At 39.0% G+C, this 22,685-nt stretch overlaps 2 protein-coding genes across 2 annotated transcripts; both read left to right on the top strand.

Moving 5' to 3' along the window:
* The first annotated feature begins 3,993 nt into the window (after positions 1-3,993).
* LOC121764371 lies at positions 3,994-6,042 on the top strand. The gene has a single exon (XM_042160406.1). The coding sequence runs from the start codon at positions 3,994-3,996 to the stop codon at positions 6,040-6,042; it is 2,049 nt and encodes a 682-aa protein (XP_042016340.1).
* On the top strand, positions 6,039-21,188 carry LOC121764369. Its single transcript, XM_042160405.1, has 23 exons — positions 6,039-6,112; positions 7,110-7,653; positions 7,752-7,817; positions 7,891-8,089; positions 9,586-10,008; positions 10,966-11,488; positions 12,126-12,334; positions 13,572-13,647; positions 13,781-13,903; positions 13,986-14,054; positions 14,155-14,236; positions 14,319-14,378; positions 14,492-14,544; positions 14,631-14,797; positions 15,607-15,775; positions 16,709-16,766; positions 16,883-16,939; positions 17,020-17,265; positions 17,782-17,843; positions 19,297-19,353; positions 19,693-19,786; positions 20,319-20,459; positions 20,686-21,188. The coding sequence occupies exons 1-23, from the start codon at positions 6,039-6,041 to the stop codon at positions 20,761-20,763; spliced, it is 3,630 nt and encodes a 1,209-aa protein (XP_042016339.1). The 3' UTR covers positions 20,764-21,188.
* The last annotated feature ends 1,497 nt before the right edge of the window (positions 21,189-22,685 follow it).

Below are 22,685 nucleotides of genomic sequence, written 5' to 3'. Positions count from 1 at the left end.
CCGGGAGATTTATTGGATTTCAATATTGCACAAAACGTTGGATTACGTAATGAATACGTAGTCATTATCTTTTGGTTTGAATGAGTGAATTCGGAGCTTATATGGATTAGTATTAAAGGAATACCGTCAAATTTGATACTTAGGCTTTCTAATTTATTTTTTCACATCGCCGCGGTCCTCTTTTTTTTCATTAATCTGAATTGGTGGTGCTAAGCAGACTACACTACTGAGTTTCAAGAGTTTGTCATTTGCGTAGGGTTGTTGTGGATAGGGGAGGGGGAGTGGAGCTTGGGTGGTTGTTAATTCGTTAATGCGATGGAAATGAATGGTGGATCGAGGATTGATTCAGAGAGCGGGCAGCATTCAATAGGGGATGGTGCTGAAGGAGAGTCAAGGGTGGAGGAAGAAGCAAATAAATCATTCAATGATACTGAGATGACGCCTTGTGTGGCAACTGAGTTTATGGATGGTGAAAGGGAATCTGTGTTTTATGACGTAAAGGTAACTGAAGAGGTATTCAGTGAGACTGAATTAGTGTGTTCTGTTGACATATTGTCAAATTACAGTAAATTAGTTTATGAAAGCCATACGAATAATGATGCTAAAACTAAATCATGTTATGAAGCTCATCTGAGAGAATCTGTGAATTATGCTGCAAATGATTATTTTTGTAGTGTAGAGCTAGAACACCCTCCGGAAGATCATAAAACTGAAATATTGGAAGAGCATTGCGGGAAAGACATGGCAAGAAAAGCACCAAACGAAGGCCATAAAAGGCCGAAAGGAGTACTGAATAATAGTGAGAGGGGCCCTTGTGCGGATAATCATGCACTAGATCAGTTAGATGATGGTAAGATTGAGCTGTATTCTAACAGCGATGAGGTGAAAGAAGTGCAAAATAATCCTGATTTGGGAACGTACCACAAAGATGAAGTGAAAGAGCCAACCAATGATGATTTGCATTCTGAAGTTTCAAACCCGAACCTGTCTCCAAAACAGGTTACCTCAAGGTTGACCTTTAGTAGTCAACCTCTTGATGTGCTTGGTGGGGAAAATGGTGGTTGTGGAGAGATTACATCAGCGTGTTCCTGGAATTCCTTCGCTGATGGAAAGTTTCGTGAAGAACACAATAAATCTTGTGTGGTTCTTGAAATTCCGAAGCATGTTAGACCCACTGGTATCAGAAAGATTACATTTAAATTCAGTAAACCGAAAGACGAATGTGATTCTGACCTATCTGTTAAGCCCTTGGCTGATGACAAATTTAATGAGGACCTTTATGATAATCAAATATCCCTATCTGCTGCTGATGGTTTCCATTGCTTCCAAAATGATGACTGGATTGCTTTGGAGAACTCAAAGGTAAAATTAGGCATAGTTGATGGAGAGTGTCTTGACCCAAGAAGTCCTTCCTCTTGTCCTCCTAACATGGAACTGAGGATGTCTAAGAAAATAATTCCAAATAATTACCCTTCAAATGTTAAGAAGCTTTTGTCCACTGGTATATTGGAAGGAGCTTGGGTTAAGTATTTATCTATGTCCGGCGAGGTATGTGGTTTGTGTATTTTGTGATTCTTAGTGATTCGAAGCTAATCTTCAGTTTTATTGTAATGTGGTGTTGACTCTGGTTTCTATTTTATTGCTAGGAGCTTCCAGGAATTATAAAAAGCGGCGGATACTTGTGTGGTTGCTGTGTTTGCAACTTCTCCAAAGTAGGTCTAATCTGGAAGTTGAGCTCTTCTTTTGATAAGTTATTTGATCTGTTCTGATTATTCACTTTAGCAGGTGGTTAGTTCCTATGAGTTTGAACATCACTCTGGTAGCAAGACAAGACATCCTGACATACTTGGATTTTACATGATTTTAGAGGGTGGTTTTGTATGAATGTGATCATATTTCGTCTATTATTAGGCGTGTTTATATCTACTTCTCTATTATGTTGGTATGTTGACCTTTTTGTTAAGAATGTGTAGAAAAAGGTGTAAAATAGGTGGATATGCAGCAGCCTTGGTTTGAGACAATTCTTCTAGAGATTTTGAAGTCCAATCAACACCCACTGCATATTATTCTCTTCGTCTTCAAAAGAGCTTCGCGTGGGTATCTCAAACGCCCTAATCGGAGTTCGGATGAGAGAGATATGGCCGATCTACGAAAGCCGCGCACAGGTAACCCGACCGGGTTAATTTACAGTGCAAAAATACAACCCGGCCGGGTTGAGCCAGAATCCAGCAACTGTCCTAAAATGGTGACCCGGCCGGGTTGAATTTCCAGTTCAAAAATACAACCCGGCCGGGTCGGATTGTCTGACGCGTCTGAAAGCTGAAAACGCGATTTTTGAAGGGAAATAAGAGGAGAAGAAGCCTAGGGTTCATTCTACATTCTACCTACCGCATACCACACGCACTCACACCCTCAAGAACACCTTTGAGAGAAAGATTTGAAGTTTGGAGACTCTATATCGGAAGATTGAAGTTTCATTCCATAGATTGATCTCACAGGAGTACTTAGTATCTATATTTCATGTATTTGTTGAATTTCTTTGTGTTGAATATGATTTTCTTCATAAACATGAGTAGCTAAACATCTCTTGTAGAATTCTTGGTGATGATGCACTAATTTCATAGTTTTTATCCGATTGATTTTGTTCTTGCCTTGCTCTTGTAGTTATTTGATTATTCTTGGGTTTATTCCTTTCAATTGCTTGATCACCACTTGATTGTGTAGGATTAATTAGATTAATCGGGAGATGAAATAGTTAATCCGGAAAGAAGAATAATTCACACCTTAATACAATAGAACTCGGGAGAGTTGAGGTTTTGAGTGAGGTCATTAACCTAATCAAACTTTTGGGAGTTAGAGGTTTTAGGATTAGAAGGGGACTTCAATTCTAGCATCTAATCTACAGGTTTCTCACCTCGGGAGGGGGTTTAATCTATAATCGTGGTTGACTTAGTAACTCTAGAGACACCAAAAGGTAGGGCGAGTCAATTGGATAAGAGCTTGGAATTGTGCATCGGATCCTTGAGTTCTACAATTTCTCCATATTATCTTTCATTATCACACTGTGTTTTCTTGTTCTTAATTGTTACTTGCTTATTATATGTTTTTATTAGTTGTTAGAACAAACCAGACTGCACTTGATTGTCTAGATAGTAGTTGATCTTTGTTCGTGGTAGTTAAGTTGATACAAAATTATCTCTGTGGGATACGATACTCTTGCTTACTGATTGCTACACTAGCCCCGTACACTTGCGGGTATAACTTGTGTTAAAATAAGTTGAGTCAAGTTTTTGGCGCCGTTGCCGGGGACAATTGTGTGTCATTATAGCTTAATATCGTGATAATAATTGAGATTACTAGTCTAGATTTTACTTGCTTTATTTTTACTTTTTATTTTGAGTGCTCTAATAGATGTGTTTCCTTGTTCAGGTTGTATGCACACGCGTTCTAAAGGTCCACCTTTAGAGCCTATCGATCCCGAGATCGAAGCAACCAACAGAAGGAGGAACGCACAGAGAAGGTTAAACCAAAGGAATCGGGTTTCTTCACCCGCTCATAGGCGACTACCTTCTCCTATTCAGAGAACTCCATCACCCACTCCATCTCCACCTCCGTCACCTATCCAGTACGAGCCTCATTCTCCAATTCTAATGGAGAACGGCGGGGAGAACAACAATGAGGATCCTGTCATTCGTGAACTCCGTCTACAGCTGGCTAACATGCAGAGGCAACTGAATGAGCAGAACGCGAGGCCAGAGCCCGTACAGAATCAGTTTGCCTACAGACAGATCACTAATCCACCAGTCAACAATGCGGGGATAGCGGCCAACAGCTTTGAATTGAGACCGGGGTTCAGAAGATGCCAACAAGCACCTCACCAAGTTCATACAGATCAGCAACACAGTAAAGGCGAATGGGGTCACAGATGAGCAAGTCCGCCTCCGATTATTTCCATTCTCTTTGAAAGACGAGGCGAGGGACTGGTATGACAGCATGGGTCCTAATTCTGTGCCCACATGGGATGCAATGGTAGAGCTGTTCTTGGAGAAATACTATCCACCTAGCGAGGCACTCAAACGCCAAGCTGAGGTCATTCAATACAAGATGCACCCTCAGGAGAATATCATGGAGGCTTGGAAAAGGTTCAAGCAGCTGATGAGAAGATGCCCCAATCACGGGCTAACTCCGGGACAACAGATCTTAACCTTCTACAGGGGAGGCACGCTGGAAGCAATGCGTGAACTAAACATGAGCGCCGGAGGATCTCTCTTGAAATTGGGGGAAGCTGAAGCACTTGAAGTGATTGAGAGGGTGGCTTCAAATGATGATGGATGGAGAAATGACAGAAGCAAATCTTATAGGGTAGCATCCACCTCCGATAATGATAGGATGGATGCAATATCCAAGCAGCTGGAATTCATAACTGACAAGCTTGGGCATATGGGAACGAGTCAGGTTGGGACTGAGATGCAACAAGGAGTCGAAGATGTGAACAACGTTCATCAGGGTGGCAACAACAGAAATTTCAACAATTACCGCCCCAACCAAGGAGGAGGCAATTACAACCACTATGGGAACAAGGTGCATCCCAACTTGTCCTACGGGAACCCGAATAATGCCCTGCAACCACCACCCGGATTCCAGGTATCAAATGGCCAAATCATAGAACCGAGGAAGGATGAGCTGAAAGATGTGTTAATGGCCTTTATGAAGCAAACGGGAGAGTGCATGAAGGACTCCAACAAACGGCTAGTGCAGGTTGAAGCTAATGTGAATGACCTTAATATTCACATGAAGAGCATCGATAACCAGATGAGCCAGATTTCACAGGCAGTGGGTATTCAGCATCAACCGGGCCAATTTCCGTCACAAACAATTGTAAATCCTAAAGACTGTAAGGATTGCAAAGCCATTAATCTTAGGAGTGGAAAGAGCTATGATGGCCCAACCTTGCCTGCAGAGAAGGAGAAAATCTCTCAAGAAGAGGTGGTGGAAGAAGAAGAACCAGTGGAAGAGGTGCCGCCTCCCAAGGCAAGCATCGTGATACCTGCACCCCCTGCTGAGGTTAAGATCCCATTTCCACAGCGCGTGCAGAAGAAGAAACTAGATGATCACTTCTCTAGGTTTCTTGACATATTTAGAAAAGTGCACATCAACATCCCGTTGGTAGAGGCGTTACAACAAATGCCTACATATGCAAAGTTTCTAAAAGATGTGCTCTCCAAGAAGAAGAAGTGGACTGACTATGAGACGGTGAACATATCTGAAAATTGTAGTGCCATAATTCAGAAAAAGCTACCGGCCAAGCTTAAAGATCCTGGGAGTTTCAACATCTCATGCGTTATTGGAAATGACAGACATACAAAGGCACTTTGTGATCTGGGGGTGAGCATAAATTTGATGCCATTATCATTTTTCAGAAAGATGAAGATCGGCACTCTCAAGCCGACAACAATAACACTACAGATGGCAGATAGAACCGTCACCTATCCTAAAGGAATTGTTGAGGACGTTCTTGTGAGGGTACATGACTTCATTTTTCCCGTCGATTTTGTAGTATTGGATATGGAAGAAGACGTGAATATACCGCTTATCCTGGGGCGCCCATTCCTTGCAACGGGAAAAGCATTGATAGATGTGGCAAAGGGAGAGCTCACTCTTCATATGGGTAACAAACGTCACATCCTATCTATCTACAATGCTATGAAGAGTCGTGAGGAAGAAGAACTTGTTATGAAGAAAGAGTGCAAAGCTGTGCACGTTGTAGAGGTCCAAAAGGCACAAGAAATTGAGTCCACATTTGGGGATTTTTCTTTACCGCAATGGATGTTTGGTTCATGTGGTGGATCAATTTTTAAAGAAGAGACTACATTAAATCCTAAAGTGAAGGTGAAGAAAACAAAAGCTGAAAATTCACCCAAAGTGGAAGCCAAAATTTCTGATGGAGCTCTGAAAAATACTTGGTGGAAGAAGAAATTGGCTATATCATATGCTTCCAAGATTGACAGAAAATCCAACGCCACCATTTATGGCGTGACATGATGCAGCTCATGGACGACGTCGAGCCAACGACGATAACCAAAGGCACTGTAGGGGAGGTAACCCCTAGTAGGTATCTTTTAATTCTTTTGTTTCAGTTTGTTTTTGGTGTGTTTTATGTTGCTTGCATACCATGTTAGTCTCCCTTCTCCACCAACTTTTCAAACTTATTCTTTGCATAGCTTTGAATAAGTTTGGGGGGATGATATGGTGGATAGGGACACTAACGAGGTACTTATCTTTTTGCTTTAGATTGATTAGTTGTGTTTTGTTGTTTTTATTTTGTTTTAGGATAGAATTGCTTTGTTTAAGAAATTCATGAAGTTTTGTGTTGTTTGGTTGTGATTGATTGCAAATTTTGGGCTTGAATTAAAAAAAAAAAAATTGGTATAATTGGGGTGAAGACTAGTCTTCTATGATAAAAGAACCATCCATTTTGAGCTATCACTTGACCATTGACTTGAGAGTTTGAGTAATTGGGTGCATAAGTAACGAATTGCTTGTTTGCCTTGATTCATGCTATTTACCCAAGTGAGATTTTTGAGCCTTCAATTCTTTCATGTGTGTTTTATCATCAATTGTGCATGTGTTTCTAGAACTTGCTCCTGGTCTTCTTGAGTCTACAAAGTGACCTTAAATATAGGGGAAGATGTTAGGCCATCGTTGTTAGCCTCATTTTTACCTAAACACTAACCTTAGTATATAACACCCTTGTTAGCCAAGTTTGAGCCTTAAGCCTTTTCTTTTGACAAGCTAATCAAGTGGATTGGGAATCCTAGACTCTAAATTTGTTGAGATTTGAAAAAGAAGAGTTGGGAAAGTATAATTGAAAAAGGTTGGTTGAGTTTGTACTTAGAAAAAAAGTGAATGAAAAAGAAAAAAAAAAGAAGAAAAAAAAAGGAAAAATAAGAAAGAAAAAAAAAATTGTATATAGAGAATAATTTGAGGTCTTTGGAAGTTGGGAAGAAATTAGACAAAGTCTAGTTATTATCTAGAAGTGTTTTGAGAATGGTTGAAGTTAAAAGTTGATTGTTGTGATTTCTTGGGATTTCACGTTTTGGGAATTTCAGTCACTTTAGCCAAATATTTCCTCAACCTCTTGATGTGCTTGGTGGGGAAAATGGTGGTTGTGGAGAGATTACATCAGCGTGTTCCTGGAATTCCTTCGCTGATGGAAAGTTTCGTGAAGAACACAATAAATCTTGTGTGGTTCTTGAAATTCCGAAGCATGTTAGACCCACTGGTATCAGAAAGATTACATTTAAATTCAGTAAACCGAAAGACGAATGTGATTCTGACCTATCTGTTAAGCCCTTGGCTGATGACAAATTTAATGAGGACCTTTATGATAATCAAATATCCCTATCTGCTGCTGATGGTTTCCATTGCTTCCAAAATGATGACTGGATTGCTTTGGAGAACTCAAAGGTAAAATTAGGCATAGTTGATGGAGAGTGTCTTGACCCAAGAAGTCCTTCCTCTTGTCCTCCTAACATGGAACTGAGGATGTCTAAGAAAATAATTCCAAATAATTACCCTTCAAATGTTAAGAAGCTTTTGTCCACTGGTATATTGGAAGGAGCTTGGGTTAAGTATTTATCTATGTCCGGCGAGGTATGTGGTTTGTGTATTTTGTGATTCTTAGTGATTCGAAGCTAATCTTCAGTTTTATTGTAATGTGGTGTTGACTCTGGTTTCTATTTTATTGCTAGGAGCTTCCAGGAATTATAAAAAGCGGCGGATACTTGTGTGGTTGCTGTGTTTGCAACTTCTCCAAAGTAGGTCTAATCTGGAAGTTGAGCTCTTCTTTTGATAAGTTATTTGATCTGTTCTGATTATTCACTTTAGCAGGTGGTTAGTTCCTATGAGTTTGAACATCACTCTGGTAGCAAGACAAGACATCCAAATAATCACATATACTTGGAGAATGGGAAGCCGATTAATAGCATAATTGAAGAACTCAAAAATGCTCCTCTCAGCTCAGTGGATACAGTGATAAAGGCTATTGCTGGTTCTTCTTTAAATGAGGAATACTATCAGCGTTGGAAAGGTATACTTCCAATGAAGTTTCCCCTCTCTCTTCAAATTCACTCAAACAGAGTGTTTTTTATACAAGGAAAATTCATCCTATATTGGATTGGAAGTGTATTACTTCAGAACTACAACTCTTGAGTATTTCTAGGCAGATTCTTGCAAGTTCTCCCGCATTTCTCTCTATATTTAGTGGTTGAACACTTGAACTGAATAGGTCCTCTAATCTGGCTTCTTAATCTGCAAGCAGTACACCTCTCATGCTTGTTGTATAGCTGGTTGGGTGCCATTACTTTGTTGATAGCTGGGAATTTCACATATGAGGTTTCTTGCCTGGACTCTGGAGTGAATTGAAGAAGTGGTCATGAATAGCATAATTCTCCCCCCGTCCCAACGAAGATGTCCCGCTTTCCTTTTGCATGTCCCAACAAAGATGTCACACTTCCATTTTTTTAGAAAAGTGAGTAACATTAATACATCCAACTAACTTTTCTCTTTGTCATTATTACTTCAAAAGACCTTTTTTCTTCCGTTTAATACATTCAACTACCTTTTCTCTCTCTACTTAACACAATAAACAACACCTAAAATCCCATGTCATCCAAAAAATGGGACATCTTCGTGAGATGGAGGGAGTCGTTATGATTATGAAGGAAGGATACAAACGTTTCAAAATAACTAAGAAAAACCATTTCTACAAAGTTAACCATCCAAATCTCGCCAGAAATCTTTATTCTGCTCAGATTTTTCTCCTCCTATGTTATAATTTATCCGTCAAGCAGCTTTATAGGGTTTTTTCTTCTTTAGTTCTAGAGTACATTAATCATTCCTCGTTTGTACTACGTTTTTTTTTGTTCCGGATTTGGGAGAGACGCATGACCCTCATGCGTCTCTTTTTAATGAGACGCATGACTGTCATGCGTCTTTTATAGAGACGCATGAGGGTCATGCGTCTCTCATTTTTTTCCGTTTTATTTTGACGACGCATGAGAGTCATGCGTCTTAGAGACAGACGCATGACGCTCATGCGTCTTTTATTTTTTTAAAATTTGACTGACGACGCATGATTCTCATGCGTCTTAGGGAGAGACGCATGATCGTCATGCGTCTCTACTTCGAATTAAACCAGCGGCGAAGGCAGTAGTAGCTCCTCATTCACGCACGCAGACAGCAAAGGTTGCGATTTCCTTGGCGATTTCTTGGCGATTCCCGTCATATTTCGGTAAGTTTCCTTCAATCTTTCAACATTGCTCCCTTATTTGTTGTTTATTTGCATATTAGTAGGGTTTTTGAAAAATTTATGTAAACTTACTATTTTAGGGTTTATTGAAAAAATTTATCTTTAATTGTTGTTGGTTTGTATATATATTTTTGCAGAAATCATGCAAGTATTCGTGAGTTTATATTGGGGTGGTAGAATATATCAACTTCCTCATGTGGGCATTTGTTATGATCCTCCTCGTGCGAGAGCTTCCATCGTATTGGATTCATGTGTTTCATTATCTGAATTAGTAGGAATGATATGTGCTAAGATAAGAATAGATTCCAACCAACACTTCATCGAAATATCTTGGAGGCATTGTTTCTTGGGTACCGGTACGAGTTATGTATGTACTGCGGTTGACAGTGATCAAAGTGTGTTTTATATGTTCAATGCGGCTCTAAATTCTACTCGGCATATTGAATTATTTGTTGAGTATTCGTCTGTTGGAAATGCCTTAATCCCACCAATTGTTGATCATGGTGTTGGATCATCTACGAGGTTTGAACCTATGAGCATCGACTGCGGTATGAATGAGCAAACAGACGTTGCAGATGTTGGATTGAATACTCAAGAGAATGTACAAGAGCATGCTGATGTTGATGTTGTACGAGGAGACCTTGAAGATCCAGAATTGTCGTCATCATCGTCTGATGATATTTTAAGTGATGATTCCGGTGCTGACTCTAGTGATGAGGAGGTAGTGTATAAACCCGTCGTACAAGGTGAACAACCACTTCCAGAATATGTTCACACTGGGTTGAAATATTTTCGCAAACTGCCAAGTGGTCGTACTGAGGTACCTGAAGTTGGTAATGAACGCAGTACCATGTACTGGGATGAAGAACACCCATATCGGATTAATGGTGGAACAAAATTTGATAGCAAGCTGCATGTGAAGACTGCTATTACTATGCGGAGTCTGAGGCAACACCGGCAATTTAGGGTGGTTGAGAGTAAATTAAGAAGGTGGCATGCCGTGTGCAAATATCCAAATGGGAGGACAGAAGATGGGACAGCTATTATCAGCGAGACCGACGCTGACAAAGTGAATGAATGTCGGTGGGAAGTGTCTGTTACACACATGGCCCATGATGATATGTGGGAGATTAGGAAGTGGCGGGGACGCCATAGTTGTGAAGGTCATCGTAATGATAGAGGACATGCTAACTTTTCATCACCAATGATTGCTTTGTGTATTCGCCATCAGTTGCTAAAAAATGCCGAGTTTAGTGCCGCCGCCGTAAGAAATTTTGTTCATGACAAATTTCATGTGGTAGTCAGTTATAAAAAGGCATGGTATGCACGGAGGAGGGCTTTAGAGATTGTATTTGGTGGATGGGAGGAGTCATTTAGGGATTTGCCAAGCTACATGCTTGAACTGCAGTATAAGAATCCAGGCACCATTGTTGAGTGGAGGCATAACGAGTTGTTGAGCCAGGGCCGTACTAAAGTCTTCTATTACGTGTTCTGGGCACTTGGGCCTGCTATACATGCTTTCCAGGAGTGCCAACCAGTTTTGACAATAGACGGAACTCACCTCCGAGGAAGATTTAAAGGTAAGCTGCTTGTTGCTTGTGGTGTTGATGCTAACAAGAAATGTCTGCCTATTGCATATGCTATTGTTGATGAAGAAACTGGCGACAGTTGGGAGTGGTTTTTGGATCATGTCAGAATTCATGTGGTGCAGTACGAAAGGGAGGTATGCATCATTTCGGATAGGCACAAAGGAATCCTCAAGGCTATGCGTTCAGATGAATGGAAAAAGCCGCCGATATGTCACCACAAATTTTGTTTGATCCATGTGAGGAAAAATATCTTGACAAAACTAAAGGGTAAGGGAGGAAAAGCAAAAGGCATGATATGGGCATTGGGTGTCACAACTCAAGTACGCAAGTACGTGAGAAGGCGACGTGCACTACGGGAGGAAAGTCTTATTGCGATACACGAGCTCAACAAAGCCAAAAAAGAGAACTGGTCTCTTTGCTACGATGATGAACTGAGATGGGGGGTGCCCTCGACAAACATGTCAGAGAGCTACAACAACGTACTGAGAGGTGTAAGAGACTTGCCAATAAGAGCTTTGGTTGATCTGACATTTTGGCGAACAGTTGAATGGTGGGCAGATAGAAAGACAGAAATACAACAAAACCGAAGGTCGGTTGACCCCCTGGGCGAGGGACAAACTTGTTGCGAATGATGCGAAGGGGCAAATGCATTACTGTTCAGTAGTCGCCCGAGAATTAGGTCATTACCAAATTAATTTCATAATAAGTTCATAAACGAAGTCTAAACCGAAAGAATATTCACCTGGCCAGGTCTAATCAGAGATAATTGGTCACGGTAATGCTCAACCGAGTGTCTTGGAGCATTTCCTATCTGCGTTATTCCTCTCCACCTATACATAAAATTGATGTAAGAAAAAAAATCACCCAATATGCATTAATAAATAAATATTTCGATATATACCTGGCGCCACATGGTGTATATGGCTCGTGCACCTTTGGTCCTATGAACGCAGGCCTCAATGTGGGCATTCTTTCCCACGCCCATAGCTGCAGGAGGATCATAGGGCCGCCCAACTCTTTTCTCTTATCCATGGAAGCCTCGCATAGATAATGATAAAGGTAGGCCAATGCCGCGCTTCCCCAACTTATATTCTTCACCTCTTCCGGATCCCCAAGCCCATTCAACCACATAAATGGCACCTTACACCCCGTGGTATCCGGTAGAATGAGACCTCCTAATAAAATTAGGGCATGGATACGTGCTCTTTGGATGTATACGTAAGTAGGCAGGTCATCACCCAGAGGCATCCTTGTCTGGTTGATCAGCGCGGTCATCAGCAAACCGCCTTGCTTTGTCTCTGTGGAAGAATCTGGTATCCATCCCAACAGATCGCGGCACTTGCTGGTCCAATCTGGAAAGTTGTCATGATAGTCACAACCCGTGAAAACGACGCCATCCGCCCTCAAGCCCCAGATGGCTTGCACATCTTCCAAGGTGATCGTCGTCTCACCGATCGGTAGATGGAATGTGTGTGTCTCCGGCCTCCAACGCTCAATCAACGCCGTGATCAGCTCATTGTCGACCTTCATTGGCTTCCCACAATCGATCACGCCTTTGAAACCAAAGACGTCAAGCCAATATCTTACATTCTCGTGAATCACGGCGTCCCAAGTCTTACTTTCAGTCCTTCGGACTTTAAATACTTGGGTTGTTCCCCCTTTCATCAGTTTATTTGAAATGTGATTTGTTTGCATATTTAACACGGATGGGTCTTCGGGTCCATACAATAAATGTCGAGTAGAACTTGAAGTCGCCATCTAATCTAAATACATATTCACAAAACAACAATTACAAACTCAACCCTGACATGTGTTAGCTTATTTGTTATAAACCCTAATTTACAACCAAAATCACAACACCAATCATCAAAAACATACCAATATTATACAATAGAATGAATTTAGCCACTAAAATCGTAGACATTTAACTAAACAACAAAAAAATCAACCAAATTGGAGCTATTCGTTTTAAACCCTAATTTACAAACATTAGGGGAAATCTAAATAATCTATGCAAATTAACAACAAATAAGGAAGGCAAGTAGAATGATTGAACGAAACTTACCGGAAAACAAGTCGAAATCGTCTTCTTTCGCCGAATCTAGGAAGAAATCGCCGCCTCCGTGAGTGTTTGATGTCTGCGTGCGTGAATGAGGAGCTACTGCCTTCGCCGCTGGTTTAATTCGAAGTAGAGACTCATGACGCTCATGCGTCTCTCCCTAAGACGCATGAGAATCATGCGTCGTCAGTCAAATTTTAAAAAATAAAAGACGCATGAGCGTCATGCGTCTGTTTCTAAGACGCATGATTCTCATGCGTCGTCAAAATAAAACGGAAAAAAAATGAGAGACGCATGACCCTCATGCGTCTCTATAAAAGACGCATGACAGTCATGCGTCTCATTAAAAAGAGACGCATGAGGGTCATGCGTCTCTCCCAAATCCGGAACAAAAAAAAAACGCAGTACAAACGAGGAATGATTAATGTACTCTAGAACTAAAGAAGAAAAAACCCCAGCTTTATATGCTAAATGATCGACGGGGATGACAATCAATCAGTTGGAGACATTCTCTGGCTATGGTGCAACCAGCTTGTTTTTTGTGGGTGATCGGGGTTTTAGACGTGAAAGTCAATATTTAAATTCTGATGTTTTTCGTCCTAAAATGTTGCAGCAAGTCTCATACACGGACATGATGTAGCCTGTGGAGATAGCGCACACCAGTATTGTGGCATGTCGCACTCCACCAAGTATGTGGTATATATGCTTCAATAATAAATTTAGAATTTTTTATGAACTTCTCTTAATTAACTTGATGTGCTTATTGGATCTTTTGATTTTTCATTCATGCTCTCACTGGCTCCCTGTTGTGAAAATTTCCAGCTCTGCAAGACACTCTACTGAAGGCATCACTTATCCTGATGCATATCTCCATTCTAGTGTAACAACCTTTAATCAGCAAGGCTATGTAGAGGCCCTAGTTGAACAGAAGCATCCAGTCAAGAAGTTTGTTTATTTTCCTTGCATCGTCTGCCCTCATTTCTCATTTTAATGCCATTTTAAGTGCTCAATATCATTTCTTATGCAGGCCAAGACATAACCACTCTGGCTCTTTTTGGGAGCATAAGAAGACCACAGAAGGTAGAAACAAAAAAAGGCAAGTTTGTTGTTATCATGCATTTTTCTAATTTCATGTACACAGTTCTTTGCTTTTCTAGTCTGACACCTTGGTCTAATGAGTGGTTGATGTACAATAGGGACAACGATTTGCACAAATTGCTTTTTATGCCGAATGGACTGCCAGATGGGACCAGTTTGGCTTATTACTCTAAAGGAAAGGCCGTATAGGTTTTAATGCATATCTACTCATTATTTCTGATTCTGGCATATATCGTATGACAATTGTTTTGTCTATTTACAGAGGATTCTTGGGGGTTACAAGCAGGGAAATGGCATAGTCTGTAGTTGTTGTAACTTTGAGGTAAGTCCATTTACATGTGGATTTGATGTTTCTATTTGATGGACGTGATCGGTTGTAATATGTCTTGCTCAAGAAACACATCTCATCCTAGCTATTTTTTTAATTTAAAACAGATTAGTCCATCCCAGTTTGAGGCTCATGCTGGGTGGGCAGCTAAACGTCAACCGTGAGTTGCTTTTGAAGGTTTAGAAAGTTTATTACTATTGCATATACCATCGACTTTCAGAAATATGATTTCTATTCTTTTTGCAGCTATCGTAATATATATACATCCTCTGGATTAACACTTCATGACATAGCCTTGATGTTGGCAAATGGCCAAAGTCTTCCATCTAGTGGAAGTGATGATATGTGTGCAGTATGCGGAGATGGTGGTGAACTTATTATATGCAATGGATGCCCTCGAGCTTTTCATATTGGTTCGTTTATCCCTTTTCATTATTTTTCAATTTCTTCATGCACTAGATCTGATTGTAATTTTGTTTATTACCTTTATGGTTATTACTTTACTGTTTCACTATGTGAGTAACTTCACTGTAAAAATACTCTTAGTTGGAAACTTGTTATTCTTTGATTATCTTCTTGGTACTCATATTGCATCTCTACAGATGCACCTCTGTACAAACGTAGCGAAAGACCAATTAAAGGAAAATATACATTATCTCAACATTTGCCAATTCTCTCAAAAATGTCATGACGTGTAAAAGTATAATCTTCGTACCCAACATTAATATATTGAACTAGAATGTCCCAAGTCACAATTTCCAGACGCCATAGTTTCTCCACTTGCCACAAATTTCTCCAAGTGTGGAAGTTTTGACCTGTGACATTTTCACTTACTATGTTTAAAACTTGGTTACTAAAACGATAATTTTGAAATGTTTGGACATCTCTGCGAAAATGGCCAAATGTTGGGACAAAAAAGAATTCTTTTCGCTTTTTTAAAAGCATCTTTATACATGAACTATAGATAGATTGATTATATAGATATATATGAGTCTTATATGTGAAGTTGTATATGTTCCATTTATAGCACATACAGCAGCTTCACTTGTTTCGTTTTACTTGAGACCCTTATATAAAATTAGCCGGGGCTTGGTTGTAGCCTTGTAGGTGCAGTTTCTGTGTTCTTGTTATTTAGAAATTAACTCCATTATAATTTATAAATCTAATATGCTTCTGGGCTAGTTTCACATTTTGTGATCCCTACGTTTCGAAATTGTTGCAGCTTGTTTAGATTTAGAGTGTCTCACGGAAGATGAATGGTATTGTCCACATTGCAAGGATAGACTAAGTTCTGGTAGAAAAGCATCTGCAGAATCAAGAGCAATTATCCTTAGACTAAAGAGAGTGGTAAAGGCACCAGAATTTGAGCCTGGTGGCTGTATCATCTGCAGGTTGGTTGCAGTGGTTGCAGTTATATACATTTGTCTGTATATTATAGCAAGTTCTTTGCAGTGTAAACAATTCAAAGATCTTTTGCTGCCACCCTTTATATATTCCTTTCTTTTGATATTTTCAGACAATGGTTTCAATTATTTATTTTGTGTTATGACTTATGAATTGTTTTGATGTTTTTGATAATTTCTATTTTCCACTTTATATCTATTCACATGAATTACATCTACACTTATATTATTTGATATATTATAAACATTAGAGCAATATATTATTTGATTTAATATTAAAAGGCAAAAAAATTAGCCTAGATTCGTGGGTCTCTCGACCATGTCGAATTTTCACCTCATTGACCCGGTGCGCCCCGCGACCCTAACATCACTGGTTCTTTGTGAAAATAACTGTTTTCAGAAAGTAGCTTTTCGTTGCTGATTGTCTTCCACACAATAACCTAGCAACTGAATTAATAGTTCACTTACCGTAATTGCATTCTATAGGTTCTTGTGGTTTTCTGCTTCAGAGGAGTCCAACAAATAGGGATAGTAGTAAAATTTTCTCTGCATCTTGTTATTTATGGCAAAGACTGGTTACTAATTACTATTAGTATTGTTATCTGATTTATGCTCAGTACTTTTGTGGAAAAGAAGAAACTGGGATAATGAAAGTTCCAAAGGTACTGAAGTATCATTAATTAGATAGATAATTTTAAACCTCTGTTGAAGTATCTATTCTAGATAAAAAGATGTTGACTATACTTTGTCTTGTTCTGCAAAACAAATTTAATTACCTGGCTGCAATTCCTGTAACCAATCACTTGGTTCCACAACTTTATACTCCTTAATGCCTCCAACAGTTGTTATTCTGAAGTATGCTTTCCTGTCTACATAAATTTCTATAGTACTATTAAGCGGTTCATATCCTCTGCTTTCCAGGTCACAGGACTTCAGTGCTGTGAAGTTTGATGACCGAACAGTGATAATATGCGATCAAGTATGACTTGCATCCTTGTATTCCTTTTGGACATTTATTCTGCTTTATCTTGAGAATTTACTTGACTTAACATGTCCTTTTTTTGTTTATGACTCCATATATATCTTGTTGTCTAGTGTGAGAAGGAATATCATGTTGGTTGTTTACGTGAGTCTGAGATGTGTGATCTGAAAGTAAGTCTTTAGTATATTATACATAAAGAATCAGTTTTAGACACTTTGTACTTATTGAATGCTCAAATATGTGGCAACAGGAACTTCCTGAGGATAAATGGTTTTGTTGTGATGACTGCTTTAAGATTTTCGAAGCACTACAGACTTTGGCTTCTGGTGAACCTGAGATAATTCCAGCCGCAGTGTCATCTGCAGTATATAAGAAGCATGCAACAATTGGTTTGAATTATAGGTATATGAATGAGATCCAATGGTGCATTCTGAGTGGAAAAAGTCGAGCTCAGGGGCATCTAATGTTGCTCTCTCAAGCTGCAGCAATTTTTTGCGTAAGCTTACACATCTAAGATTACAAGATGTACTCCCTTTTTTAGCTTATGTATGTATGTGTTGAAAGTAAAAAAACTTGTTATCTTTCTTAACCATCTTTGCAACTTAAACTAGCTATGAGATACTGTGCTAGGGAGCATGTGTGTTTCCCATGTTAACCTGAGAATTTGAACATTATCAAGAACGTTACATGTCTAACCATTGAATGGCTAACGACCAATATTAATATATTACTAATGTTATTAGGTTAATTATTTCTTACAACAGAAATATACTTTGACTGGCAGAAGCCTCTTGTTTTATTGCATTTTAAAGCATGATGGCCACAATATTGATGTCGGCATAACATATAGACGATTGAATTGTCGTACTTTCTGTAAAGTATAGCAAAACTAAATACATTGTGTTGTGCAATGTTTAAATAACAATGGTGGATCCTACATATTGCAAGCTGGTTTTATATGGAAATCGTGTATAACTGGAGCTGGATTTTATCTAAATTTATTGTTTTGTAGGAATGCTTTGACCCAATTGTTGCAAAATCTGGTCGGGATCTTATACCAGTTATGGTGTATGGGTAAGTTCACCTCTTTCATTTGTAATTTAGTATATATCAATTTTGTTGGAAATTTGATTGTTGCATATACTAGCTTAAAAGGTGCTTCGTAGATCTGTCTCTGTAGAATTGTCATTTAGCATGGTAACTTCTGTAAAAGTTGACAGATGAGGGTTTGATACTCCAGGATCCTAGGAATTTACTGAACAATGGAATCAACATATCAAGATAAATTTAAGAGTTTAATGGGAGATATAAGGGGACGTTTGTTAGAGATATGGCAGCTGCTGCAAGACAACTACAAAAAAACAAACAAGAACTTAAAAACAGAAAATAGATGATGGAATTAGATAGGAAAACTGAAAATATAAATTAGTTACGATAGATAATCCTCTAAAGAGGCCCTACGGTTAACCTAAACTACTGTCCTCAAATAATTATTCTCCCAGAAACAATTCTTCTAATGAAGAGCTATTTATACCCTACTAATGGAGACTCCTAGTAACAAAGACTATAATTCAAAAGATATCGAACTCAACTCTAACAGATAACAGCTTAATTAATAATAAATAAACTACTAAATTAAGGATGACCGCAGGAAATCTATCGGTGTGAACTACCCTCTAAGTTCGCTAACAAAGTTCCCTTGTCCTCGGGGATGGAGTCAAAAATAGCCATAGGGGCTAACACTTATGCTTGCCAACATGAGGCAATGTGGAGAACTGCAGAAAAGCCCAAAGAGCAAGGACGGAAAACATGTGCGAGCAAAACAGGTCAGTAAACCCATAGTCTCAAAGTTGCATGACGAGCTGAAGAGCAGTGAGCGTGGTGGGTTGTTGGTTGGAGGGCAATGAAGAAGGTCATGGCAGCGGAAGCGGCAGTGGCTACGGCGATGCAGGGGTATTGGCGGAGGGCTGGACAGCAGCATAGGTGCCGTGGCAATAGACTGGAATGTTGTTGTGGTTCTGCCTCTGGAAAGTTCAATGGTGTTGCTGGGTTTATTGGTGGGAACACCTTGAAGAGTTGTCGGAGCATGGCTTTGATGGAAACGAGAACTGGTGTTACGCACTCGCCGATTCTTGGCTTCCTCTAATTCCTTGTTCGCAAGCATCATTCCCCGCACCAATATGTTTTGAGATATGGCTGCTGCTGCTGGACAACTACAGACAACGAACAAGAACAGAAAATAGACAATAGAATTTGATAGGAAAGGGTGAAAATATAAACTATGAAGATAATCCTCTGGAGAGGCCCTACGGCCAGCCTAAACTACTGCCCTTATGGTTTCTAGTTTCTACCATCCTAAAACTATTTTTTCTCCAAGGCACACAGCTATTCTAATGAAAGCTACTTGATAACCTACTAATGAAGACTCCTACTCAACAGATTCTAATGATGATGACTCCATCTAAATGTTCCTTGGTTAATGATGATGACTCCATCTACCACTAAGCTTGTTTGAACTTGTATGCAGAAGGAACATATCTGGGCAAGAGTTCAGTGGAATGTATTGTGTGGTTTTAATTGTGAAGTAAGATGTTCTCATCCACCTTGTAGTTTTACATTCTGATATGTTATTACAAAAAGCAATATGAGAGCCATACAAATTACTCCCTCCGTCCAACTTTAGCAGTCCCAGTTACTTTTGTACACTCATGTAAAAATGATAATAAATAGTTAAAGTGGAGAAATGGTAAAGTAAGAGGGAATAATGTAGAGAAGAGTCTTGTCTACATTATTCTCTCTCTTACTTTACCATTTCTCCACTTTAACTATTTATTATCATTTTTACAAAACGAGTGCACAAAAGTGATTGGGACTGCTAAAGCGGGACGGAGGGAGTAACATATTATTCCCTTGGTGCATGCAGCTCTATTGTTGTATCAGCTGCTCTCCTCAGAATATTTGGAAAAGATGTTGCTGAACTTCCATTGGTAGCTACTGATAGAGAAAATCAAGGAAAAGTAAAGCCCTCTCGGACATACTCTTTTACTTGAAAACTGTGAAAGGATAGACCTTTTCTTTCTACAAGACAGTCCATTTGTTCTGCATTTTGTTTAATTTCGTTTACAATTCGACCTCAATCATGCCCAACACCAGGCATATCCGTCATTCTTGTTAACGAGTGTATTAGGTTTCAATGATACTCTCTGTGACTGTGTGCATGTAGTTGGATGCGTGGGTTTTGCAGCAGTGAAAGACCAAATATTTTTCTTTATTTTTGTTGGGGGTGGGGGTGGGGTTGCTGGACCTTGCATCACCACTAGGGTGTTAAGGTGGGCTTGGTCTATGAAAGAATCTATTTTTATTGATCTGTAGGCACGCGATGGAGGATTCCCACTATAATAAATGTTGTGTTTCGTTGACTAAAAACAAAATAAGAATTTGGTTCTCCAGGAATTTTTATAGTTATTTTAACTGCTGTGAGTTTTATTTAGGTTTTTTTTTGTATTGCTTTGACAGTGATTTAACTATTACTATTGAAATGCCATTTAGGGCTATTTTCAAGCGTTGTTTTCTTGCATTGAGAGATTCCTATCATCTATGACCGTGAAACATCTGGTGCTTCCTGCTGCTGAGGAAGCTGAACCAATGTGGACGAATAAGTTAGGCTTCAGGAAAACGAGCCATGAGAAAGTAAGTCTCTTTTTTCTGTTTCAACCTCAGTGACCTCAAACAGTTCCATGCATCTTCTGTTAAGATTTTATGGTTTGGTTACTTCGGTAGTGAAACACAGGAGCAACATTTTATCTTCTATAGTCAAATACTTGGTGTTTATTGTGAAAACCTTATATGACTGTTACTGCAGCACCTTAATGCTCGATAAGGCTCTGACAGTTGATCTGGATTTTTGCTTGAGCAGAGGCTGAAGTACACGAGAGACTATCAGCTAACAATTTTCAAGGGGACATCCTTGTTAGAGAAGGAAGTACGTCCATAGTGGACAATTTTGGGAGATATGTTGAGTGCAGCAACTAGGCTATTGAGTCTCACATGTCACATCCCACGATGGATACATGGATGTGCCGCATTCATCTGAAAGCACAAGTCTGCTATGCATGCGGCTTTCATCCGATGATGAATGGATGAGGCACTCCACCTATATACAGAGATAAGAGCGAACCTTCATTGTGATCAGGTAGTTGGATGTTTTAGCATTGTGGTATGATACTACTTCCTTCTTCCCTACAGAAACAGTAGTGAATTTGTTGCAAAAATTTATCCAAGCATGCTTACCCTTTTTAATCGGCATGCGGGATAGCTATAACCCCACACCCCTTTTCCTATCCTGGTTAGGGAGGGAAAGGATATTGATATGATGGCCAAGTGTTCTGTTTCATTTCATTTATACATTGACTGTGAGGAGACCTAGGCAGGCTATATACTTGTGTTTGAATGTACAGTTTCATACTATACGTTTTACTAGCTTGCACCAATGGTATATACCTTGTAAAACTAGCTTTAGGGGTGGGTCGATACGAGATATCATATCGAAAACGTTGTATCGTATATCATATCGAAAATATCGATATGAAAGAATTTCATATCGTTATCGTATCGAAAGTTTCGATATATCGAACTTTCGATATGGATAATATCAATATCGATATCGTATCGAATACCTGTATATCGAAAATTATAATTTCAAAATTAAAAATTCACACAAAAATTAATAAAACTTCAACACAATAAAATTAATAGTGTTCTTATCTCCATAATCAAAATACAACACAACCAAGTACAACTAAATGGATTTATATATATTTATAATTTTAAATTTTAATATGTATTGAATTTCAATATGTTTCGATATATACGATATATATCGTATATTCGATATAAAACGATATATCGAAAATATAGATATATATCGTATATTCGATATAAAACGATATATTGCTATATAAGGAAATTCATATCGTTATCGTATCGAAAATTTACGATACGGTATCGTATTGTATCGAAAATTACGATATATCGAAAATTCGATAATTTTTCGATATTTTTCAATATGATACGAACGATATATCATTTTTTCGATATTTTTTCCCAGCCCTAACTAGCTTGCACCTGAAATAAATGCGTATATAGAGGTCAATAATATGGAGAAGATTACTTGGTTTTGTATAGTACAGTAGTATTTGCTAAAATAAATTACTTGGTTCTATGCTTGGTGTGTTCGCTTTAAAGTCAGGAAACGAAAAGATTTATATCTCTAAAGAATTGAGGAACTATTCTCTATGGAATTGAAAATTAAATTGTACAGTAGTATGTTTTAATTTATAGTCACGCTCTGATATGTCTTATTTGGAATATTTTAATTCTCAATGACCAAAACGACCCCAATAAAAAAAACTTAAATTTTCAGGATTCTGCAAAATGACCAAAGCAGCCCTCACCGGACGCCCGTCGAGCCCACCCCGGGTCCCACCTTTCACCAAACCCAACTCCTCAACCCCCTTGGCCTAGCGGTAAAGGGTGCTGGATACCGCGTCCATCCTGGAGGTCTCGAGTTCGAACCCTAGGTGGCGTAATTTGTCTTTCCTCCTTGTTATAGGAGTTGATTTGTAATTTCCTCCTTCATATATATGATATAAATATATGAAGTTAATTAAAAAAAAAGAAAAAAGAATTGCATATATAGAAATCTGGCGCCACCACCTTTCCTTGCCGTGCTCATCGAAGGAGCGTCGGTAGAAAGCTCAGAGTAGGCTTTGAGCATTCATATATAGGGATGTGATCAAATGCAAACCATATATTTAATACAAACTTAAAATTTTAATCCTAGTCATTAATTATAACAGATATGTTGTTAATATTGAGTAGAATTTCCATCTCAACAAGAGCATGTATTTTGTCAAC

Source organism: Salvia splendens, chromosome 14 (assembly GCF_004379255.2).
Source record: "Salvia splendens isolate huo1 chromosome 14, SspV2, whole genome shotgun sequence".
In the NCBI taxonomy this organism is placed as follows: Eukaryota; Viridiplantae; Streptophyta; class Magnoliopsida; order Lamiales; family Lamiaceae; genus Salvia; species Salvia splendens.
The sequence above is the reverse complement of the archived record's forward strand: the minus strand, read 5'-3'. Positions and strand labels throughout refer to the sequence as shown.

What these genes read in the sequence shown, in the direction of transcription:
- LOC121764371 (XM_042160406.1), top strand. Translation starts at nt 3,994, where the DNA reads ATGGGTCCTAATTCTGTGCCCACATGGGATGCAATGGTAGAGCTGTTC.
- LOC121764369 (XM_042160405.1), top strand. Translation starts at nt 6,039, where the DNA reads ATGATGCAGCTCATGGACGACGTCGAGCCAACGACGATAACCAAAGGC. An exon ending in GTGTTTGCAACTTCTCCAAA is followed by an intron (nt 7,818 to 7,890) that starts GTAGGTCTAATC and finishes TCACTTTAGCAG; the next exon opens with GTGGTTAGTTCCTATGAGTT. An exon ending in CCCTCGAGCTTTTCATATTG is followed by an intron (nt 14,798 to 15,606) that starts GTTCGTTTATCC and finishes AAATTGTTGCAG; the next exon opens with CTTGTTTAGATTTAGAGTGT.